This window comes from Cervus canadensis, chromosome 19 (assembly GCF_019320065.1).
Source record: "Cervus canadensis isolate Bull #8, Minnesota chromosome 19, ASM1932006v1, whole genome shotgun sequence".
Lineage (NCBI taxonomy): Eukaryota > Metazoa > Chordata > Mammalia > Artiodactyla > Cervidae > Cervus > Cervus canadensis.
In genome coordinates, this window is record NC_057404.1 from 30,907,725 (window position 1) to 30,932,650 (window position 24,926).

The 24,926-nt window shown below is 35.7% G+C and overlaps 1 protein-coding gene across 4 annotated transcripts in view; it reads left to right on the forward strand.

The window, feature by feature from the left end:
- The window catches only part of CCSER1 (coiled-coil serine rich protein 1), a 1,404,567-nt gene that overhangs the window by 958,228 nt on the left and 421,413 nt on the right, over window positions 1-24,926 (forward strand). For all 4 annotated transcript variants that reach the window (XM_043438592.1, XM_043438589.1, XM_043438591.1 and 1 more), the window contains one exon: window positions 1,850-1,894. In XM_043438592.1, coding sequence (XP_043294527.1) covers window positions 1,850-1,894 — 45 coding nt within the window. The remainder of the gene's footprint in view (window positions 1-1,849; window positions 1,895-24,926) is intronic.

Consider the following 24,926-nt stretch of genomic DNA (forward strand, 5'->3'; position numbering starts at 1 on the left):
ATTGCTCCTCTTATGCACAACTCAAAGTAAATGCCAACTAAACCATTCACCTTTCATAGACCTCTTAGTCCAGTGGTTTTCAAACTCTTAATATGCATGTGAATAACCTGGAAAATTTGTTAAAATATATTTACCTGCTCAACTGGTCTTGGGTGGAGTCATCATTAGAAATGAATATGCTACAAATCCAGACACCAGACATTGAGTAGCCAGGTTTTTAGAGTGCTACATGCTGTTCTGCTTTTCCTCTTCAGCCTCTAACACTGGTTAGATGTGATTCTCCTCTGTGGTCCTTTATGTTCTTGCTGATTCATTGGCTGAATCACCTCTTTCATCCTATGCTAAGAGAGAATATTGTATACCTAGCATCATTATCCGGAGAAGGCAGTGGCACCCCACTCCAGTACTCTTGCCTGGAAAATCCCATGGGTGGAGGAGCCTGGTAGGCTGCGGTCCATGGGGTCGCGAAGAGTCCGACAGGACTGAATGACTTCACTTTCACTTTTCACTTTCACACATTGGAGAAGGAAATGGCAACCCACTCCAGTGTTCTTGCCTGGAGAATCCCAGGGACGGGGGAGCCTGGTGGGCTGCCGTCTGTGGGATCACATGGAGTCAGACATGACTGAAGTGACTTAGCAGCAGCATCATTATCCTGAAGTTTTATCTTCAGTTTTGTGTGTGTAGTCAGTGATCTGCTAAACTTTGAGGACTATTTATTACTGATAATCCTAGTATCGAGCATGGTGGCTGACCCATAGTGCCTACCAAATAAATATGTATTGTAAAATAATTTATAGGAGTGATAGAGAGAGAGAGAGAAATAGAAGATAAGAAAAAGGAAGAAAGGTAAAAAGAATTTGGTACTATGATACCATATGTCACAGCAATTTTCATACAGATCCTTCCACATACAGAACTACTACAATAAGGAAAATAACAGTAATTGAAGCTTTTATTGTATTTGTTGTTGTTTTGAAAAGTCGTTCGGTCGTGTCCGACTCTTTGCAACCCCATGGACTGGAGCCCTTTAGGCTCCTCTGTCCATGGGATTCTCCAGGCAAGAATACTGGGGTGGGTTGCCATGCCCTCCTCCAGGGGATCTTCCTGAGCCGTTAACTCGGATTTCCTGCATTGCAAGCAGATTCTTTATTGTCTGAGTCACCATGGAAGCCCTTTATTGTGTTTGGGGGAGGGAGCAATTTTTTCCATTCTCTCACTTTCTAAACAGCAGTGTTTCCAGGGAGGATAGACAGATGGACAGACAGACTCTAGTGCCACAAGCATATTTTGCAATAGGCATGCAAAGAAAGAGATTGTCTTCTATCATTTAATTATTCTTAGTATTTATTGGGGATTTAAAGTGAATCCCTCCCCTTTTAATGTAAAAAGCAGTTATGATAATAGAAGATGAGAAATTTTTTCAGGAGATGAAATTCTGAATATTTTCTAGATGATCATCAGTGCTGCAAATGAAGCGAATGCTTATTATCAACCTTAACTCAGATCTGGGCTCCAGGATGTGCCAAGTGCAGAGCAATAAAATAAGAACTTACTATCATAGCAGATCCTTTTAGATTGTGATTTCACTGAGGGACCGACAATCATCACTAAAAAAAAAAAAAAGCTTTATATTTTATTTTTACTTAATGTCTTGGGATTTAGCAAGAAGTGCATTGATACCATATTTGAAGACTTACTCAGTTATATACATTATCATATTCATGAAATATTAATCTGCCTTGAGATCTTCTTTGTTAAATGAATTATTTCACTTAAAAATTTCTCGCTGGTGCTAGTTACTTCTTCTTTGCCATCAGTTACATAGTTTTTTTTTTTTCTCTTTCAGGTTTTGAACTTGAAAAGATTGGAATCAGTACAAGGAGGGAGAGAGGTAAGAAAATCAAAGGGAGAGGGATGGAGAAGAAGAGAAAAGGGTTTCAGTGTTGCCATGATGTGGTGGGTGATGTTGACTGAATGTGATGATGTTAAGGATGATGGGGATATGTTGAAAGGGATTTTGATAACATCTCATTCACTCTGACCAAAACACATTTTACACATGTTTATGTAAATGAGTTATTTGTACTTGGTCATCTGAAACTGAAGAAAATATCCTGTCTCCAGTGAGGTAAGTGTTTTGTTTCTGTTAAAGTGGATTTTTAAAGCAGTAGGGCCCTCTAGACAGCGCAGAAAAACCTTTTTGAGCAAAGATTTGATGCAATATTGAAAATGATTTACTGAAAAGTTAGCATAATTCTAACAATGAAAACATTTTATGGCATCTGTGATTCTTCACTCTCGTGTCCAGGGTTTTTGGCATATGCTGCTAGGTGGGTGTGCATTGTTCGATGGTGTGAAGTTGCTCTGGTAAGACTAGTGATTCTAAAATTTCCTTTAATTAGTGTCTACTCCAGATGCTTTATACAGAAGGGAAATTTTTAGTAGTATCAAACAGAATATCATATTATTTACATGATGTACATTATTACCTAATTTTAATTAGATAAAATCCTTTTCAGTCTAAACGTGTAAATGCTCTACTTTTCTCTGTTGCTGGGTTGCTGGGTGTTGTGAGATGGTGGGATATGTAATTCAGTAAATCAATATTTTCTTGTTACTCAAAAGGTAATTTTATTTTTGGTGATATTTACAGAATAATTTGGGTCAAAAGTGAGGACACTTAGTCTATAAAATGTGAAAATAATGTGACCTTCCTCCCCATCTGTGATTTCTCTTTCTGTAAAAACATATTTCTTATGTATTTAATGCATGGTGTTTGCCCCTCTTTCTTTGCTCTTCTAATTTCCAGTTGTGTGTTTTTAGTATTTGGCATTTTAGTTCCTAGTTAACTGTCATGTAGGGCCTCCTTCCGTTTACTTGCCATTTCTATCCAGAAGAATCTATTCCTTTAGAGGGATGCACAACAGTAGGATCACATTGGCAAAAGATCTGGGGAAGGTGAAATATAGTTAAATCTCTAGAGATATTTCATATTGTAGGAGAGAAGGTAAAAGAGACATGATCATCAGTAAAAGCATGTACTGTGTAAGGAAGATCTCAGAGCCATTTACAGGTTTGTGAGGGTAACTACTGTCTGTCAGTTGGAACTAAAGTGGATCTAGTTAGAGAAAGAACTCAACTCATCATGTTCTAAGTGAAAGTTCACACCTAACCAGGACAGTTGTGATTTATTTCTGCTGACTCAGTGTCTTTGAGGACGTACAGTTTCAGCTCCTCACCACTGTATTCTAGTCCAAGAGCAATGTGTGTCTAAAGAAGGGAAACTCAGATCCATGTAGCCATGTGATGACATTGCTAAATAGTAGCAAAAATCATTTTTTAAGTCAGGATTTTGTAGTTTTTCTTGTTACATTTAAAAGCTTAATGACTGGCTTTTATTGAGAAAAGTTGCTGTTACATTTTATTGCTTATTTTTTATTTCTTCTGATTTTATTTTCATTATAAATATACTTATGGGTAAGGAACATGTCAATAATGTATTTTAAATTAAAATTTTTTCTTGGAAATATTTGGTGGTTTGAAGGTCAAAATGTTAATGACCTACAATTTAAAATATACATCTGCATTGAGGGGACAACCTTGATTGGGGCCTCCATTCTTAGGTTAGTGGAGTTATTGTGAAGAAGGTAAGATCTTGAAATTAATGAAAGCATTATTATGTCTTCACTTGAGACCTCCTATCCAGGAATGAAAAGTCAACGACTAAAGTCAAAACAGCCACTTCACTCCCTGTCTGGGCAATACTGGGTTACTTGGGCTTATTTCTAGCTTATTTCTAGTCAACCTAACACTCACCTCAGTTTTCCCTGTGATTATAAAGTCTAATCCATTCTATGGTAAGACACTTTAGGAGGTATCAGACAAGAGGAAAAATATGTTGTGAACGCTGTTTATCAAGTTTCAGTGGTAAGTGACCTATAAATAAGAGTGTAATTCCTTCTTAAGAGTGTCCTGATCTCTCTTGCTTATGAATTGTGACAGGCATCTTTCTGATTCCTGCTTGCTGTATTCTGTTACATGTGTGTATTACAAAGATGTATATATAAAGTACTTGTGATTATGTTAAACTGAAATGTGTGGATTTGGAAAACTCTTACTCAAAACATCCTCTTAAAATTTTTAATCCTAATGCTATTGTGATTGATTAAGACAAAATGACAATGATTACTTCTTAAGATGAATTAATTTGTCTTAGTTCAAATGACAGATGTTCTCAATAGATGTTGATGGATGTGATACTAAGGTCCTCTTACCAAATATTTATAAGCAGCTTTAAGAAGTGTCTCTTAAAATGTTCTATTTGCCGTTTGAGAGTTTGCATGGAAAATTGAAGCAGGCAGTAATATGCTGTTTAGCTAAGTGGTAAATATTATTAAAAGGCTAATTGATGGACAGGAAGGCCAGATTTGAACACTACATGCGGTATAAAAATATAAATTAAGAAGAATTGATTAAAATACAAATTTCCTGAAGAAAAAAGAGACGAGCAGTACCTAAATTGCTTGTATTGTTGTAAAATGTTTAAAAACACACATTAGTTGTATTAAAAAAAACACATCAGTTACGTTTTTTTAATGTATTTATACATGCATATAAATTGAGGATGCTGATCATATTAAGTAATAGCAAGGTTGTTTAAAAAGGGAAATTAGTGGAATGCTGTGTAAAACGTCATTGTATAACTGATATTTCTATCTGTGAGTGAATTTCCTGCCTCTTGTGGATCTTATAACTCATAAAAAAATCCTCAATGAAATTTCACTGGATATGACACATAGACAAATCACGTTTCTTTCCTTAAGGAAACTCTGTTCTCCTATATACAGTATTTTTACTGTGACTTGTGGATAAAAACAAGTTGTTACCAGTTTTCTTAGAAGATTGTGTACCTTTGATAGCTTATGGTGAATGATGTCAGATTCGTTTGCTTCAGGACTTGGGACCAGGCTTGATCACTCAAGAGCATTTGTGTAGCAGAGTTTTATTATGGTGAAAAAGGGACAGAGAAAGCTTCTGACATAGGCATCAGAAGGGGGATGGAGAGTATTGCCTTCTCTAGTCTAAGCAAGGGAGTTATATACTTTTTTAATTGGTTATTACAATAAATCAAAAGAATGTCTCAAGGTTGTAAAAATTTTACCAGAATCACTCCCACAATTTACATTTTAAGTTAACAGACTAGAATTTAACAATAGAAAGATTTTACCAGATCCACTCCCATAACATACATTCTAAAATATCAGGATTAGTCAGAAGGTTTTCAGGAAGGAGAAACTGTCCTCAAGCAGGATACATTGTTATATAATCCTTAGTACAGAGTTTGAACTGAGTTGTTGTGTAATCATCAGTTCCAGGCTTAACATTTTATGTGACTAAGACTAAGAAATCTAGAGGAAAAAAGACGTTTGTCTTTTCCTCCTCCTTGAGAATTCTAGACTCCTGTCTCCTCCTTGAGGGCCCCAGACCCCTTTCTCCTCCTTGGGGACCCAGGACTTCTTATCAACTTACTTAGGAATTGACTTTCTCACCTTTGTTATTTTAAATATTAGTATTATATTTTCCAAAGCACTGTTTTTGTTAACTTGGTAAAGATTCATATGCATGTGCACCTGTGTATGTGTGTGTGTGTGCATGTGTTTGTACAAAATAATTTTGAATGGAAAGTTGTCTTTTCTTCTACCCTACCTGAAAAATACCTGACCATCCCTATTCTGAATATTTTATATCTTATATCACAGGGCTTCCCTTGTAGCTCACTCGGTAAAGAATCTGCCTGCAGTGCAGGAGACCGAGTTCGATCCCTGAGTTGGGAAGATCCCCTGGAGAAGGAAATAGCAACCCACTCCAGTATCCTTGCCTGGAAAATATCATGAATAGAGGAGCCTGGAGGGCTGCAATCCATGGGGTCGCAAAGAGTCGGGCACGACTGAGTGACTAACACTTACTCATATCGCAAGTCTAAACATACGTGATATGAGACTTGATATGGATAAAGAAAGCTGTTCTGTATCTAGATCTAAATCAGGATTAAGTGTTTAATTTCAAGTCTAAATACACATGATATAGGAGTTTATATGCATAAAGAAAACTATTATGGTTAGACATCTAAATCAGGGTTAAGCATTTAATTTCAGAAGTTATACTTAATGTTGCAAGCTAAGGTGAGAGACAGTGATTATCAGAACTTTCGGATCGTGACTGTGTTATTGGAAGTTACAGAAATTCCAGAGCCACTGATGCAGTGGAAATAAAGTGCAAGTTTGTAATGAGCAGGAAATCACTTTTACAGAATTGACAGAGCTCAAATCTCCCAAAGTAATGAAAAGAATAAGTAGAGATCATGTTACCATCCTTCACCTGGAATTCTGAAGAAAGATTAATGGTACACTTGAACATTTTAAATAAGAAGTTTTATATTCCTATAAGACAGATATTAAAAATCCTTCTTAAACATCTGAGAGAAAAGGAACATTTTCAATAATTTCTAGATGCATTCCTTAGAAATAGACCCCCCCCCAAATTATAGACACATGCATCCTTTTATGAGAAAAATCCCCTGTTGTGATTTGAAAATTGATTTTCAGTTTCAGTTGATTATGTTTGACCATGCCAGTGATATTTCTTAAAATTTGGATTTTACTTGGGGGATTACAAGTACAAATAAATAGATTCTGATGGACACATAGTTAGGAAACAGTGGACATAGCAAATCATTAAAAGCTGGTTTATGAATGCATTACTCTCAAGAAAATCATGGACATGGCTTACAAACTACCTGCTTTGTAGTTCAGAATGCTTTATCAACTTTCTCTGTTGGACTATAATGTTCCCAATCTTCTCTTTGCCAAAAACCATAACTAGGAAATTACAGATGATATGAACTTCTAGTATATAAACATAATCAATCAGAGATATTTGAAAAAGGTAGAAAAATAAAATGTTTAGTTACGTGCTAGTCCCTCAAGCCTACTTTATATTTAAATGTATTAATCATTTGAAATAATAATTCATGATTTGCTGCTTGAGTAATGTATCACTTGAGCATACAGTATTCCTAGGGAAATTTTATTCTGATAAGTAGTGGATTGTATGCCTTTGCTCATCTAATTGGATAGGCTTTGCATTGTATATCCCTTCACATATTGCATATTTCTACTTGAAGTAAGTCATTTTAGAAGTTCAGCCTCAAAAGGGAGAATGTTCAAAGAATCAGATCAATGATACCCTGTATTTCAAAATAATTTATTTACCTGGAATAAGAGGCAATATTAAAAGTGAAAGAAAATAAAAATCACCATTGATTTATTTTTCTATTTATAACTTAGAATTATTATACAGGTTATTTTAGACCTAGGTTACTGCTTAGGTTAAGAGAACTTGCTACTGTTTCTCCTAGTTTCAACAGACCACTGGAAGGAATTATTTTCAAAACAAAGAAAGGAAACAGAATATGTGAATTTTAAGAATAGAACTAAAATTGAAGAAAATGTGTTGTATGTCTTGGAAATAAGAGCAAAAAGTGATGAAGACCCATTGTTCTCTTGAAAGCTAATGTTCTATATAATTTGAAATTATAGACAACTGTATTTCTTTTATAGTTTGGTGAAAATCTTCACTGAGGAACAAATCATGATTGCCAGTTATCTTTAGTAATTTTTCTGCAAAATTCACTACATTTGTGTGTTTTCTTTATTGTTCAGCATTCAGAATAGGCTGTTTTCACTTTTGTTGCAATTTAACTATCCCATTCTTGGTTGATATAGAGTTTTGTAGAATAGGAGATTATTTTAAAACCCTAGTGATGACACAATCTGGGGGAGAAATATGTATTGGCTAATATTATAGTCTTCTTTGAGATATAAAATCTGTGGCAAAAATAACTCTTCCTTCATAATGAGAATTATTCAATAGTTCAGTGGCTATAATTTGTCACTAAGGTGTATCTGATTTACAGTTCAGTTCTGAGATCAAGAGACCTTTTAAGGACTCAGTAAAAAAAAAAATTAAAATATCCCTTTTTCCCCCCCTTTCTTGGAATTGACAGGCAATAAATGAACTGAAAAATCTTTGTGCTTGTAAATCAATATTTAATTGAAAGAATTATACTTTAAAGACCATAATGATTATTTCCATTTCAAAAATTTTTAAAAAGGATAAAATGAGTTAATATGAGTAAAGCTCTTTGAGCAGTGCCTGCCACCTAGGAAGCATGCAATAAATGACAACTGTTACTATTGTTTCTGTTCGCTCTTCCTTTCATCTTTCCTTCTGTCAGAGACAATTTGGGTGTCATGTTGTTGAGAGATTTTACTGTCTGCATGAATTATCCAATGCTGTGGCAACCGGTGATATCCAAAGCCTAGCCTTAGGTTTTACACCTTAAATTGGTTCTCAGATGACAAATTCTTGACAGGACAACAAATAAAATATACTTCGAATCTGTCATTGAATCTCAAAACTTCTTAATTCCATATTTCATATTACATATGAGAAAATTTTATTTACCTTTTCATTTATAGAGAGCTGTGCCTAAGCACTGCAGGTTTTATTAGCTATTTTTCACATCCTGTGTTTTCTATATTTCATCCTATTTTTCTTCTATGCTTATAGACCATTGACATTTTAAGAAACTATCCAAAAGAAACTTATTGGTTAAGCAAAACCAACCTTATCAACTCTACTTCTGTAAGCAAGAATACATTCTTAGTCGTATCTCAAATAAGGAAATCAAAATCCATAAAAAGTGCACACAATTCAATTTTTTAAATCTTTCTTTTGGAAATGTTTAAATTATTATCTAGATTAGAGATGTATGTACATAGTGACAGAACAATTTTTCTTAAGAGAAGCAGAAAAAAATAGAGGAAAAGAGAAAGGGGAGAAGGAGTCAACTTTGGACAAACTTGAAACCATCATTATGGAAGGACAAAAGAAGCCTTAGATATAGGAAACCCATTACACACACACTTTGAGAGCCACTCAAGAGTATAAACAACAGGTTTAAACAATAATTTGAACTCTAGTGAATTGCATCAAGCATCAGTACAACAATTAAGTTCCCCCAAATGGACTCTACAGTTGCAGACATATTGGATGGAACTGCACCAATTAGAGAGATAAGCACATGAACTAAAATAGAAAGCAATCAGAAATTTGATCTAGAGGGCCAAATAAACTGAAAAAAACACATTAAAATTTTTCTTGGGCAACTTCCTATTTTAAGAACCTGGCTGAAGACTAGGTGAAGAACTTAAACTCCCTAACTGAGCAAAATGAGACTAAGTGGAATCAACAAAGACAAGACTGGGGAAGATCCTCACAAAGCTTGAGCGAATGCTCAAAGTTTGTCTAAAGAAAATCAGTCTAACAAAACCTAACTCTAATAAGCACTCGTACCTCATGAATGCTCCCTTTATTGACTCACAATAGAAATCCTGAAAACAGACAGTCATATTGTAAGTAACAGAGTAGGTGTTTTCATCTAGAATAAGAATTTTCAAAAAATTGATTAGGCTATCAAAGTCGTGCTAAAATCAATTCTCATTCCTAGGAGGCGTAAACTCTGCATTTGGGAGAATGACAAAAATAACTTAAAATTTAGACCAAATGCAGTGCATACCTCACTGTTGCTGTCAGAGAGACCTCTAGATAGAAACTTCAGTGATCTTGGAGGAACAGGTTTCAAGTAGAGGAGTTTAAGTCAGGTTGCACAAAGCTTTCACTGGAAGTTCTCCGTTATCTCCACAATTTTTGACTATTCATCTAACAAATGACTGCAAAGAAAACAACTTTTGATCAAGCAAAACTGAGTTTGTTAGTACCTGCAAGCAAAAAATAATACTACATTGACAAAATTGTAATAGGTCTCTAAATGAGGATTTTAGGGGAGGATATTTAGAGGGTGTTTACAGGCAGGATGATTTAAAAGCAAGTCTTATGAGGTAGGTAATAGGTCGTGATTAGGAAAATTAGTCAGAGGTTTTGACACTTTGTCTTTGCGTTGATGTGCACAACAGGTGAAGTGAATGGAGATTTTGACCTCAAGAGTTTTGAGATGCACTGTATTTTCCTCATTTATGAGTATTTTTCCAGAAATATTTGTATACAATTAAAGATTTGTAATTTTAAAGTGGATTTTAAAAAAAGATGAGGACTAAGAAGGATTACTGTAGAAAGATTTTGACTTTCTAATCAGTAAAAATGTAGATGTCTGCTCTTATAAGGTACATACATTATTTTTAGAATCACAAACCTTGGAGATGTTTTCATTTGAAAAGGCAAAAACAAACTATAATTTTTATTTCACAGCCTTATATTTTTATTTGAAAGCAGTCAAACGCTTCGAGATCTTTGTGCATTCCTGTTTTTGCTTGTGTATATAACCTATTATGCAGTTATTTTTTGCTGTTTACCTATATCAGTTGTAAAAGGAAAATACTACTCCGTATAGTTGAATTGATTCAGCCTGCTTTCATCAGGTAAGTATTTATTCATAAATAAATGAGGAGATGTATGATTCCTTTCTTATTCTAATTATAAAGAAAAGTCATGTCCACCTCAAAAACATACAGAAGATAAACAGTTTTATTATCTTGATATTCATCTGATACTTAGAGAATTTATTTTCTATTTATATTTATAGTTTCATATAGAAAAACAGTCCTCATGTAAATATTCAATTGTTGGCTTTGTTGACTAACGTATTTAGAATCTTATAAACTTACAATGATACCTCACTACTTCTCTTCTCTGAAAACCTACCCTGCCTTCCTTCTCTCTGCTTCAAACTAGATTCCAAAATCTCTTTCCATCCTTCCTTCATCCCTCCAGTTGAAGACAATTATCTGACATATGTCTATTTCTGTTTACTTCCTGTCCTCACACCCACTTTGACACAGTGTTCTGGACACTGATGCTCTGTCAGCCCAATGGAATAGGAAAAATCCTGATTAGTTCCATTGCTGTCCTTTAGTTATATCACAGGACCCTTCAGTTCCTTATCAGTGATCAACGCATTGTTGTCTAACATGAAATCTAAAATTTTTAAATAAGTTTGCCAATAACTGATGTAATAGTGTATGGTTTTTGGTGCCTAAGTAATACTATACTAATTATACTAATGAAGTATTATATAAACAATTGTTTTACTTATCTTAAAAATGTTAAGAATAGAGTATTTCAGACTCACACAGATAACAGTTGTGTTCAAAATAATAGTTGTAAGTAAAATTGCTCTTGCTTACTCTAGCAGTTTGCTAGGTCTGTCATCACATAGTACCATAGACTGGGAAGCTTTAACAATGGAAGTTTATTTCCTCATTTTGGATCTAGAAACCCAAGGTCAAGGTATCCATAGGTTTTGTTTCTCTGAAGCTTTACTCTTTGACTTTCAAATGGGTGTCTTCCCCTTGTGTCCTCACATAGTGTCTCTTTTGGTTGTTCATATCCCAGCGTGTCTTTGTGTGCCCAGATTTCCTTTTATAAGGACCCCAGTCACAGTGGTTTGGCCCACCCTAATGGCCTCGTTTCATGTTAACTAGCTCTTTAAAAGCCCTATCTCTAAATGCCATTGCATTCTGAACTATTGGGAATTAGGACATCAGCATATGAATTGGTGGGGGGGAGCGCCATTCAGTCTATGAAACACCCTAAAAGTAATACAACCATACAAATCCATTTCCTTCAAAATATAAGCTTTCTCTTTGCCCTTTTCCTATTTGCTCTGGTCCTATTTGCATCTTGTCTCTTAAATAACTTTAAAGTTTGGTTACATTTAAATTTCAACAACAAATATCAAAAGTAAAAAAAGAATAAAATAACCCATGTAAATAATTTATCTGAAATTCTGATACCCCAAATGCTCTGAAAACTGATTTTCCCTCACCAAAAAAAAAAGACTCTAAAAACCTAAAGAAATAGGGTCCTGTCTTTTCACAATGAAAAAAAAAAAAACAAAAAAACTGAGTTACCCTCAGTCGGCACTGTTTGTATGCTTATTATTTCTGTAAGCACTTGGACTATAAAGAAAATGAGCATGGAAGAATTGATGCTTTTGAACTGTGGTGTTGGAGAAGACTCTTGAGAGTCCCTTGGACTGCAAGGAGATCCAACCAGTCACTCCTAAAAGAAATCAGTCCAGTACTTTGGCCACCTGATGCAAAGAGCTGACTCATTGGAAAAGACCCTGATGCTGGGAAAGATTGAGGGCGGGAGGAGAAGGGGACGACAGAGGATGAGATGGTTGGATGGCATCACCAATTCAATGGACATGAGTTTGAGCAAACTCGGGGAGTTGGTGATGGACAGGGAAGCCTGACATGCTGCAGTCCATGGGGTCACAAAGAGTCGGACATGACTGAGCCACTGAACTGACTGACTGAAGCACTTACCACAACAAACTTTTGAAATAGCCACTATTATCATTCTCATTTCAAAGAATAAAAATTCAAAACAAAAATGGTTTAAATAACTTGCCTAACTCTTATAATTAGTAAGTTGGTGAAGCCAGGATTCTAACCTAGGAAATAGGTTTGAGCAAAAATTTAGCATTACACTATGACTTATAAGAAGAGAAATTAATAGATTTACTACAACTGATTATTTTGACTGTTTGAATTCCTCATGAGAGTTATCTAATCATAATTGCTAAACAACCATATCCGCTCTCTTTCTCTCTGTCTTCTTTTGTACTCATATGTTGTATATAGATATTATCTCATCCAAGACCAAGACCATAATTTCTCTTGTGTTTTGGTTAGCAGATTATTTGACTGTAAAGAATAGAAGCCTACTTAAAACTTGTCATTATAAATTGAATACAGTCAGGTGCATCCATTTGCAAGGAATATTTCTTGATCTTTTTGGAAAAATGTATAATCAGTTCTTTTTCTCTGTTATCTAATTTTACATCATTCTACTTTCTGTGTAAATTAAGTATCTTCTTTACCTTTTTTTTTTTTTTTTTTTTTGCATATACTTTGTCTTTCTTGGTGGTAGTGGTTTAGTCACTAAGTTGTGTCCGACTCTTCTGACCCCATGGATTATAGCCTGCCAGGCTCCTCTGTTCATGGGATTCTCCAGGCAAGAACACTGGAGTGGGTTGCCATTTCCTTCTCTCTTGACTACCCCTAAATGATGGTCTCAGCCATCTACTCAGGAGTTGGACAGTCTCTTCTAATGATAGAAAGTGTGGTCTAATTTCCCCTAGCTCATCTACAAGGTTCAATTAAAGTATGTTTATACTTTAGCAACAGGAACTAGGATAAGAAAAATGACTTTTTAAATATTTATCTCTTTTTTTCCTTTTATGATATTCAAATGATAAAAGCACCATTTAACTCATCTTTTGAGTTTACCTCTTGTACTGTGGTAGACTATTCTCATGATCCAGATATTCTCCTAAAGACAGTTGAATTAGAAAAGATATACTAGTAGTAACTCATCTAGAATGAAGGTTGGGCCAATATTTTCATTTTCATCTATTATTTTGAAATCAATAAGGATTTCTTTAGTAAAATACAAAATTTATCTGAAATAAGCAGTTTGCAATTTTCCTAGGATCAATCTTCTTTAACAGAGTCCTGATCATCATGGCAAAATTAGCTTCCCAATTGCCCCTCTCTAACTATATTACATCTAGAGGGTGAGTCTTAGCTTTCACTGATCAAAAATAACATATCCTATGAAAGAAGATAAATGTTGCTGATATAGTAAATTAAAAACAGTCTCTATGCAGATTTATTGATCTAATGTATATCTACTCCATTGTATTTATTAAACCAAATCATTGCCAATATGGGAATCCTGAACATTAGCATGACCTGTACTTTTCTTTTGTAGGCTAAAGGAGTGTGATCAGACAGTATTCCACATGGGAAAATTCACAGTGTATTTGTTTGACCATTTCTGTATGGCAGTAGGGGTAGACAATGACAAATAGGACCCAGAGGAATATCCTCTGCAACAGTTGATAGAAAATGTAAGACTTATCTGAATTTGTGTTCTCATTTTTAATTATTCAAAAGTATTCAATTGAAAAATGAGTATGTTAATGATATTTAGCCATTTTAATTCATCCTCCTATTTATGATGCTATTGTCAAACGAAATCATGAATATAATCCTGTGCTTGATTATGTACAAGTTATTTAAAATATAGATTTGCTTAATATCTAAAAGTCTGGAATTTTAGAAATTAAACACATTTGATGAAACATGTAAAATCTAGTTTTTACCAAAACTGAAAAAAATGGTTTTGCCCCATTCTTGCTTCCAATTATTGCCTATCAGATGTTGCTTTCTCCTCTAACAATTTACATTTGATAATATATTAACTCTTGTTTACTTTCTGGAAACAAATGTCACAAAGAATATTGAGAGTAAGTAGTACCTAGCACAAAACTATCAAAGTGTACAGAGGTCAAAATAATTGGGGGAAGCAAGCGATCTCCAATTTTGCCTTGAAAAAGATTTTACTTGTCTTAGTGAGTGACTTTCAATGGATAAAAGAGTTGATAACCATGTTGAAAATAGTTCAAGAACTGGCAAGAAGAAAGTGAATGTGAAAAACATATTTAAGGGCTTGGCAAGTGAAAGGAATTGAATAGAATAATGAGGTGCTGCCTGGAGAACATAGTAACTTCAGTATTCATTTCTTGAGAATGGAGTAATTCATGGATGTTTTTGTGTAGCACTCAGACCATTTGAGGTCAAGTGAAGTGAAGTCGCTCAGTTGTGTCCAACTCTTTGCAACCCCAGGGACTGTAGCTCACCAGGCTTCTCAGTCCATGGGATTTTCCAGGCAAGAGTACTGGAGTGGGTTGCCATTTCCTTCTCCAGGGATCTTTCCAATCCAGGGATTGAACCCAGGTCTCCTGCATTGCAGGCAGATGCTTTACCTAAACTCTGATCCACCAGGAGATCAAAGAAAACTGCAAATGGTTTAGGTGTTGCTGGAGCCAATGAATTCAATAGGGTCAAGTTTAATTTGTAAGAGTTTTATTTATGTTTTAAAGACAAAGATATCTGTAGCACAAGAATTCATTCAGTTTTCCCTAAATGAGAAATGACGGTGCAATAAGAGGCAGTGTGGCATAGCGGGATTTGTAGAGAGCAAGTATTTTAGAGCTTTTATTACCAGTTCTGCCATTTGTTCAGCACTGTGATGTTGACCAAGTTGCATAATTTGAACTTCAGTTTCTTCATTAAAAAGTTTAAATCCATAATTGTACCTTATTGCATAAGATTGTTAAGAATAGAGAAAATTAGATTGCATGTGAAAAATAATGATCACAATGCCAGATACCAGTAAGAATATCCAGTATGGAATTTTAAAATATAATTATTGTTTATTGTTACTGTTGCCTTGAATTAATAAAAGACAGTAGACATTCTATCACAGAATGTAAAGCCACTTAGCACCACATCTTGGATTCAGTTCAGTTCAGTCACTTAGTTGTGTCCAACTCTTTGCAACCCCACGGACTGTAGCATGCCCACCTTCCCTGTCTATCACCAACTCCTGGAGCTTGCTCAAACTCACATCCATTGAGTCAGTGATGCCATCCAACCATCTCATCCTCTGTCATCCCCTTCTCCTCCTGCCTTCAGTCTTTCCCAGCATCAGGGTCTCTTCAAATGAGTCAGTTCCTCGCATCAAGTGGCGACAGTACTGCAGTTTCAGCTTCAGTATCAGTCCTTCCAATGAATATTCAGGGTGGATTTCCTTTAGGATTAACTGCTTGATCTCCTTGTAGTCCAAGGGACTCTCGAGTCTTCTCCAACACTACAGTTCAAAAGCATCAGTTTTTTGGTGCTCAGCTTTCTTTATAGTCCACTCTCACATCCATACATGACTCCTGGAAAAACCATAGGTTTGACTAGGCCGACCTTTGTTGGTAAAGTAATGTCTCTGCTTTATAATATGCTGTCTAGTTTGGTCATAACTTTTCTTCCAAAGAGAAAATATCTTTTAATTTCATGGCTGAACCACCATTTGCAGTGATTTTGGAGCCCCCAAAAAATAGTCTCTCACTGTTTCCATTGTTTCCCCATCTATTTGCCATGAAGGAATGGGATAAGATGACAAGATCTTTGTTTTCTGAATATTGAGTTTTAAGCCAACTTTTTCACTTTCCTCCAGAGGCTCTTTAGTTCTTCGCTTTCTGCCATAATGGTGGTGTCATCTGTGTATCTGAGGTTGTTGATGTTTCTCCCGGCAATCTTGCTTCCAGCTTGTGCTTCATACAGCACAGCATTTTACGTGATGCACTCTGCATATAAGTTAAATAAGCAGGGTGACAATATACAGCTTTGAGGTACTTCTTTCCCAATTTGGAACCAGTCTCTTATTTTGTGTCCAGTTCTAACTATTGCTTCTTGACCTGCATACAGATTTCTCAGGAGGCAGTTCAGGTGGTCTGTTATTCCCATCTTTTGAAGAATTTTCCACAGTTTGTTGTGATCCAAACAGTCAAAGACTTTGGCATAGTCAATAAAGCAGAAGTAGATGTTTTTCTAGAATTCTCTTGCTTTTTTGATGATCCAACAGATGTTGGCAATTTGATCTCTGGTTCGTCTGCCTTTCTAAAACCAGCTTGAACATCTGGAAGCTCATGGTTCACATATTGCTGAAGCCTGGCTTGGAGAATTTTAGCATTACTTTGCTATCATGTGAGACAAGTGCAATTGTGTGGTAGTTTGAACATTCTTTGGCATTGCCTTTCTTTGGGATTGGAATGAAAACTGACCTTTTCCAGTTCTGTGGTCACTGCTGAGTTTTCCAAATTTGCTGGCATATTGAGTTCAGCACTTTCACAGAATCATCTTTTAGAATTTGAAATAGCTCAACTGAAAATCCATCACCTCCACTGGCTTTGTTTGTAGTGATGCTTCCTAAGGCCCACATGACTTTGCATTGCAGGATGTCTGGCTCTAGGTGAGTGATCCCACCATCATGACTATCTGGGTCATGAAGATCTTTTTTGTATAGTTCTTCTGTGTATTCTTGCCACCTCCTCTTAACATCTTGGAATGAATGTCATATCTTGGATTGGATGTTGCCTATTCAAGGAAGAATTCTCTAAGGATTCCTACTTGCAAAAATAGTTCTATTACTTGGTTCTATTATGTTATTATATTTACATTTTTATTTATATCTCCACCATTCTGTCACTTAGACTGAGTTCTTAGAAAACAATCTTACTCTGTGTCCAGCCATAAAACCTGGAATAGTTCCTGATATATAGTAAGTGCCCAACAAACATTTGTTGAGTTAAATCTTGAATTTTTTCTTTTCTTTCTTTTTTTTTTAGAAGCAGTAAGATTGGGTTTAGAACATCTATGCTAGTTTAGATGATTCATTTTTTTTGTCTTTCACATTTAATTCATACATTTTAACATCATTTATAATTAAATATTGAATATAATAAGCATATTTAATTTATTCTCATTAGCCTACTTAAAGATTTAGATGCTGAAACTTGTTACATTTTAGGTTTTACATGAAGGTTGTTACATTTCAGGTTAATTTGAGGTATAAAATTTTGAAATAGTGAGAAAAATATTTTTAAAGCCTCAATTGTACAAAGTAATATAATGTAGTTGAAATTTTTTTTTAATATGCCAAGTTTCATAATTTCAAAGCAGGTGATCCAAGTGAATTTTAAATTGTATCATGGGGCTAATTCAGCTGATTAAATTATCCGTTATTCTTTTTCAAGATTACATTATGAAGGGTCTTCAGGCCTTCATGAAGACCATGAAGAACATGTTCATCTCATGTGACCAACCTGAGGCTTCCCAGTTGGCTCTTGGTAAAAAACCCACCTGCCAGTACAGGAAATGTAAGAGACATAGGTGTAATCCTTGGGGGTGAAGATCCCCTGGAGAAGGAAATGGCAACCCACTCCAGTATTCTTGCCTGAAGAATCCCATGGACAGAGGAGCTTGGTGGGGTACAGTCCATAGGGTTGCAAAGAGTCAGACACCAGTGAAGCAACTTAACATTTGTTCATTCAGACTACTGTGAACTGGAATCCCCTTTTGCACAGATAAGGCTGATTCTGATGGAGAGAGGATTAGCTGATTTTCCAAAGTTAACTTTTCTAAAGTTAATTTATATTAAGGCTCCACTGCTAGCTCAGCTGGTAAAGAATTCTACAATGTAGGAGACCCCAGTTCAATTGCTGGGTTGGGAAGTTCCCCTGGAGAAGGGATAAGGGTACTCACTCCAATGTTCTTGGGCTTCCCTGGTGGCTCAGATGGTAAAGAATCTGCCTGCAATGAGAGAGACCTGGGTTTGATCCCTGGGTTGCGAAGATCCCATGGCGTAGGGAATGGCTATCCACTCCAGTATTCTGGCCTGGAGAATTCCATAGACTGTACAGTCCATGAGGTCGCAAAGAGTCAGACATGACATATTTTGGAAGGCCAAAAATTTGTAGGTATTTAACTAACAAAACAGCATGAATAGCTCTTCTTTCAAGGTAACAACACTGCAAGTATAGAGTTAATATCCTAAATCTGTGAGGTAGTCTATAATTAAAAAAAAAGAAAAGTAAACCAACTGGGCTCTTTTCCCAGAAAATCACTGAAGCACAAAATACCTGTGTCAGGAGAGAGGAACGGAGAAGAGAGAGAGAAGAGGGCAATAAAACTATGAAAGAAACCTAACTGACCAAATTTAATGAGAGAAATAGAAAAGTTATGCATTTTATAGGCAGTCAAATAAAATTTCCCCTCCAACCTAGAAAGGACCACACTCAAAGCATAAAGCAGAGTTTTCAGTTAAGAGAGGAAAATCCAAACAATTTATTTCATGAGACTGTGGGGAAATAACTTTATAGCTTAGCTTTTAAACCTTAAATTTGGCTTAAGTGTATTTTTAAAAGTTATGTTGTAGTTAGTTGAGATATTCCTAGTTCAGAAGCCATTTTGTTGTCTGTTTATAACTTACTAAGGGACTGTTCTCAACAAACTAAGGCTGAGTCCAGTTCTTATTTAGGACTTACTAGTTAAATTATGGTGTTCCCTAAGGTCTTAACCCTGTCTCTTCACCTTTCCTCTTTTGGCACACGTTTCCCCGGTGATCTTATCCACCCTAATGACTGCAGTGTTGGCTACATGCTGATGTTCCTGTCTCTGTCTCCATCTAGATCTCTCTCCAGACCTCCGTCTGTTCACCTATTGGACATTTCTATTCAAATCTTTCTTAAGTTTTAACAATATGTACAAAGACAATTTATAATTGTTGTTTTCTTCCCTCCCCCAAACTCAATTTTCTTCTGTTTTTTTTCTTTAATTTCACTTAATGACATTATTTCTTAATAGTCCATTCAAGAAAACAAATCAATCTCATTTCTTCCTGCTTTTGTATGTTTTCACTTGTCACAATCATTAGATTCTCCATTCTACTTCAGATATATCTCATTAATGTTTCCTCCTATCTATCCCTTTTCTACTGAACAAATTTAGATCTTTGTTACCTCTGAAGTGCAAAATTATAATAACCATTTAATAGATTCTCCAGCTTCTCTTCTCTCCCATCACCAATCTTTCTTCCACCCTTTTGCCCAAGTATAATTAGAACCTTACTCACTACAGAATGCTACTGTCTTCCTGTCATAGGAAGAGAAGGGCTAAACTATTTATCACATCAACCAGGGCTTTAGCAAATAAGCCTTACTTACTAACATTTTAGAAATAATCGAATATCTTCATTTCTCCTTCAGTTAAATTATAATGAGGGCATTTCATTCACTCTTTAAGACCCAGCCAAAATGCCATCTCCTTTGTCAGAATGAGTTTTCCATTCTGTTCAGTTCAGTTCAGTCACTAGTCGTGCCTGAGTCTCTGCGACTCCATGGACTGCAGCACGCCAGGCCTCCCTGTCCTTTGCCAACTCCAGGAGTTTACTCAGACTCATGTCCATTGAGTTGGTGATGCCATCCAACCATCTCATCCTCTGTCATCCCCTTCTCCTCCCACCTTCAATCTTTCCCAGCATCAGGGTCTTTTCCGATGAGCCAGTTCTTTGCATCAGGTGGCCAAAGTATTGGAGTTTCAGCTTCAGCATCAGTCCTTCCAATGAATATTCAGGACTGGTCTCCTTTAGGATGGACTGGTTGGATCTCCTTGCAGTCCAAGAGACTCTCAAGAGTCTTCTCCAACAATGTTCAAAAGCATACATTCTGTAGCATATTTGTATTTTTTTCTTACTGCTATTGTAGAAATAATTATATTTTTTAGAGTAATTGGCTAACTTTTGTCTGGGTGGCTATAGCCAGAGCTTTTCTAGAGTAGGTGTTATGTCTTTCACATCTTGCAATTCTCAGAACTTGATTAAAGAGCCTAGAACACAGGAGATATTTAAAAATCATTTGCTGATGGAATGAATGCATGACTTACTGGGAAGCTCTGAGGGTAGCCTTCTTGAGGTTTGCAGGAATTACCACTAGATGTCACTAGCACATTTCCAATATCAATGCCTGCACAGGGAGGACTAACCTTCACTGAGCACCTACTGTGTGCCAGGCCCTTTTAAATAGCTCTGTAAAGTAGGTATTATCACAAATCTACCTTGGAAGCAGGTGCTTGGAATGATTAACAGATCATAAAGCTGGTACAATGTAACTGCAGAAATTGTTCATCACTCAGTCGTGTCCGACTGTGCAATGGTGGACAGTAGGTTACCAGGCCCCTCTGTCCATGGGATTTTTCTAGGGAAGAGTACTAGAGTGGGTTGTTCAGTGGGTTGTTCATTTTCTTGTTCAGGGGATCTTCCCAACCCAGGGATCGAACCATTATCTCCCACATTGCAGGCAGACTCTTTACCATCTCAGCCACAGGGAAGGCCCAGTACAGTAAAGATGGGATTAAAATATACAAGTGTCTGCCATGAAAGCCTTTGGGTTTCCCACAGTGGCAGCCACATTCTGTTTTCTGTTCTGATAACAGCCTCTGGCCTTCAAATGATAAATATAAAAAGCATATGTCAACATTTTTTTTTAACAAATTTAATCTTTACTGACAAAAGAAGCAGTTATCGGGTTAGATGTTCTTACTTAAGACCTCTCAAGTTAAAAGTCAGAAACTTTGCTTCTCGAATAAGCTTTTCCTGAATAGTCAGTTTGAAAACAAACTACCATTCATAGAAAACTTTTTAATTAAACATAATATAGATTTTGAACAAATGTGGTTAGATTGTTTTTTAGTACTTTATTTTTTTTTTCAATTAACACTTGAAAATTCATGTCTACTCTTTGTAGGTGATAAATTTAGTAATTTGGGCTGGGCACATGGATAAAATAGAGTCTCTACCTTTAAAAAGCTTTCAAAACTTAGTAACTCCTTAATTCAAAGTCAGGAACATCACATACTCTTACTATGGAGGGTATTTAATCTGAGACTCTGAAGTTTCAATAATATTTAGAGACCCCTAATCACTTTGATAATGTGACCATTGATTCTTGGACCATAAATACTTAAATCACATCCCTGAACATGATGAATGTCTATTTCCTGCCTGCTCAACTCAAAACATCATGTTATATTTTTAGACCCAATTTTGCCTGTGCAGAATCCAAAGCAAGACCCAGAACTTAAGGAGATGTATTTTTGTAGAATCTGCAATCAGAGGAGAACAGTTATAAGAAAGTATGATGAAATGGTGCTTCGACTTGAATGCTTGACTTGCACTTGGGTAGACCCCCGTCATCCTGTCTTCCTAATCTGGGTAGAGGGCACCAAGGCAGTCAGCCATTATACAAAAGAAAGAAAGATGATAGGGAGGTAGCTCATGCGTACATGCATGCTAAGTCACTTTAGTCGTGTCCGACACTGTGCAACTCTGTGGACTGTAGCCCCCAGGCTCCTCTGTCCATGGGATTCTCCAGGCAAGAATACTGGAGTGGGTTGCCATGCCCTTCTCCAGGGGATCTTCCTGATCTAAGGATCAAATCTGAGTCTCTTCCATTGGCAGTCAGGTTCTTTACTACTAGCACCGCCTGGGAAGCTGAGAGGTGCCTTTATACATCCCCATAAGTTTTATAGCTTCTCTTTAGTTTAAGCACCTTCAGTACAATATCAGACTGTCTAAACTTTCTGCCAAACTCAGTAGTGTTTGTTAATATTTTTGCTTTTTCTATTGCTAATTATTTATGGTAGTCAAACCATCAACTAATTTTAAATTGTACATTTATATACAACATGATTAAGTTTTGACAGATTTCTAAAGATGAGGAATTAATGTAGTCATGGAAACAGTTATCTTCATCACTTAATGTTTTATGTGTAGTGAGCTTGACTTTTATGTAAAATTAAATTAGGTGGTTTAAAAGTTATCAATATAAAATAATCCATTTTCAATTTATTCCAAAAAACTAGAAATAATGTCAAACCCCTGTGTTAGAAATGTGTAAAGAAAAGCATAAAGTCAAAGTTAAAGTGCCAACTGAATAGTAAATGGTTTTTATGTGATTTCTACAGAAATAGATATCTTTAGAAAATAAGCAAAAATACCTATCAATCTTTATTAATATTTGCATTGAATTAAGAGAGTTTTAAATTATGTGAGGTCATTAACAACACATTTCTCAAATAAAATGTGCCCAATTTGTACATCTTTCTTATCAGAAAATAGCAACAACTTATTTAAAAAAATAAAAGTAATAAAGTCTGGAGAAATACTCTGTGTATTCACTCCTCATGTCTTTTGCTTTCTACTTTTGCCTTGTATAAGTACACACTCAAAGCATTTCTTTATCTAGATATAATCCATAAATAAACGTTTGGGTTAATCAAGAGAGTTAGATGAAATAAGTTGGACAGAATAAAGCAAATACCAAACAATTTCAGCTATATGTGAAATCTAAGAAAACTACACAAACAAAACAGATTTATAGATACAGAAAACAAACTGGGGGTCACCAGAGGGGAGGGAGGCGGGGGTGGGGTTGGACAAAATAGGTAAAGAGAATTAAGAGTTACAAATTTATGAAATAAATAACTCACATAGATATATAGCATAGGGAATATGGATAATAATATTGTGATAACTTTGTATAGCAACCAGCTTACTGTAGCAGTTTATCCATAATGCATATAAATGTTGAATCACTGTGTTGTATACTTGAAACTAAAAAATAATGATAATAATAATAGAGGAAAATGTGGTGGTCACTCAGTGGCTTCTTTCTCGTGCTCCCCAAGCATCCTTGCTGTTTTGCAGTGAAAACCAAAGAAAGAAAATGTAAAACACTGTGGAAGCTCCAGGAATCCATAACATGTAGATTGCACACCTGGAGAGACAAGACAGCTTAGTGAGGAAAATGGCCTGGAGCAAATACCAGCTGGGTCACTTACTAGCTCCTCTAATAACAATGGCAAAGTATTAGAAATTGTGCTTCTGTTTTCTCATCCTTAAAATGGGAGGTAATAACAATATCGACCTCATAGGTTATTGTGAACATTAAAAGAGCTTGAATATGCAAAGCCATTTGAACAAGATATCTATATCATTAATGTTTTAAAGGTGTTTGTTGCTGCTGCTGCCTTTGTTGCTATAGTTAAAGGAAAGCGCAGATCAGAAATGTTAGGGACAAACTAGCCAATAGATTTCTTGTTTTTTTCCTCAAGTAATATCACAAAATCCAGGGGTCCTTTTATAATTGCAATTAACTATATTCACTGAGTGGAAAGTTTTGGAAATTTTTTAAAAATAATTTCAAACCAGCCCAGGTGGGATGCATGAGACAAGTGCTTGGGCCTGGTACACTGGGAAGACCCAGAGGAATCGGGTGGAGAGGGAGATGGGAGGGGGGATCGGGATGGGGAATAAGTGTAAATCTATGGCTGATTCATATCAATGTATGACAAAACCCACTGAAATGTTGTGAAGTAATTAGCCTCCAACTAATAAAAAAATTAAAAAAAAAAATAATAATTTCAAAAGAAAAAGAATGAGTTAAAACCCTAACCCTAAATGAGGCATTAGTGATTTTTAATAGTTTATTATATTTATTAAGCTATTTTACTATAGTTAAATTTTTATAGAGTTTTTTCCTTGTTTGCTCTAATGGAAAACTGAGTAGAAAGTCTGTCTGTGAAGTCTGCCAATGAATCATTGACAGAATAAGGAAACCTCTGTTCAGGTCACAAACCATAAAAAGGGCACCACCTGATGGCAGAATGTTCTGATTGCAGGTAAGAAGCTAAATAGAAACAATCGACTTTTAGTGCTAAGCTGACAAATCGAAATAATAAAGTATCATGCATTCCCACAACATCCATCTATCTATGTAAACCTTGGTTTCCTATAAATGAGCCTTGAGTCTCAGCAGAGCTGGTGAAGGACAGGGAGGCCTGGCGTGCTGCAGTCAGACACGATCGAGCAACTGAACTAAACTGAGTCTTAGCAGGACTGAAAAACAATTGGAGATTGTGAATATTGCTGTTGAATGTAAGTTTGCAGAGGCATCTTCGTGTATTATGCTTTGAACCAGTCAGCATGGGTTCAAATCCTGACTTCACCTTTTATTATCTGTTGAATGACCTAAAACAAGGTAGTCAACTTCATGCTCAGGCTTCTTGTATAGTACCTACTCAGAATTATTGTGGAGTAAATAGCTTGTATTTATAAGGTTCTTAGGATAATTCTGATGCAGAGTAAGTGCCGTGTAAAGTGCTTATTAAGTAGATAGAAGTACTTTATTGTGTATTCATATCAGCAGATTTTATAAGTTGAGAGAAAAAACATCTTTTAAAGATACGTTAGTACCATACACAAAAATAAACTCAAAATGTGTTAAAGATCTAAATGTAAGACCAGAAACTATAAAACTCCTAGAGGAGAACATAGGCAAAACACTCTCCGACATGAATCACAGCAGGATCCTCTATGACCCA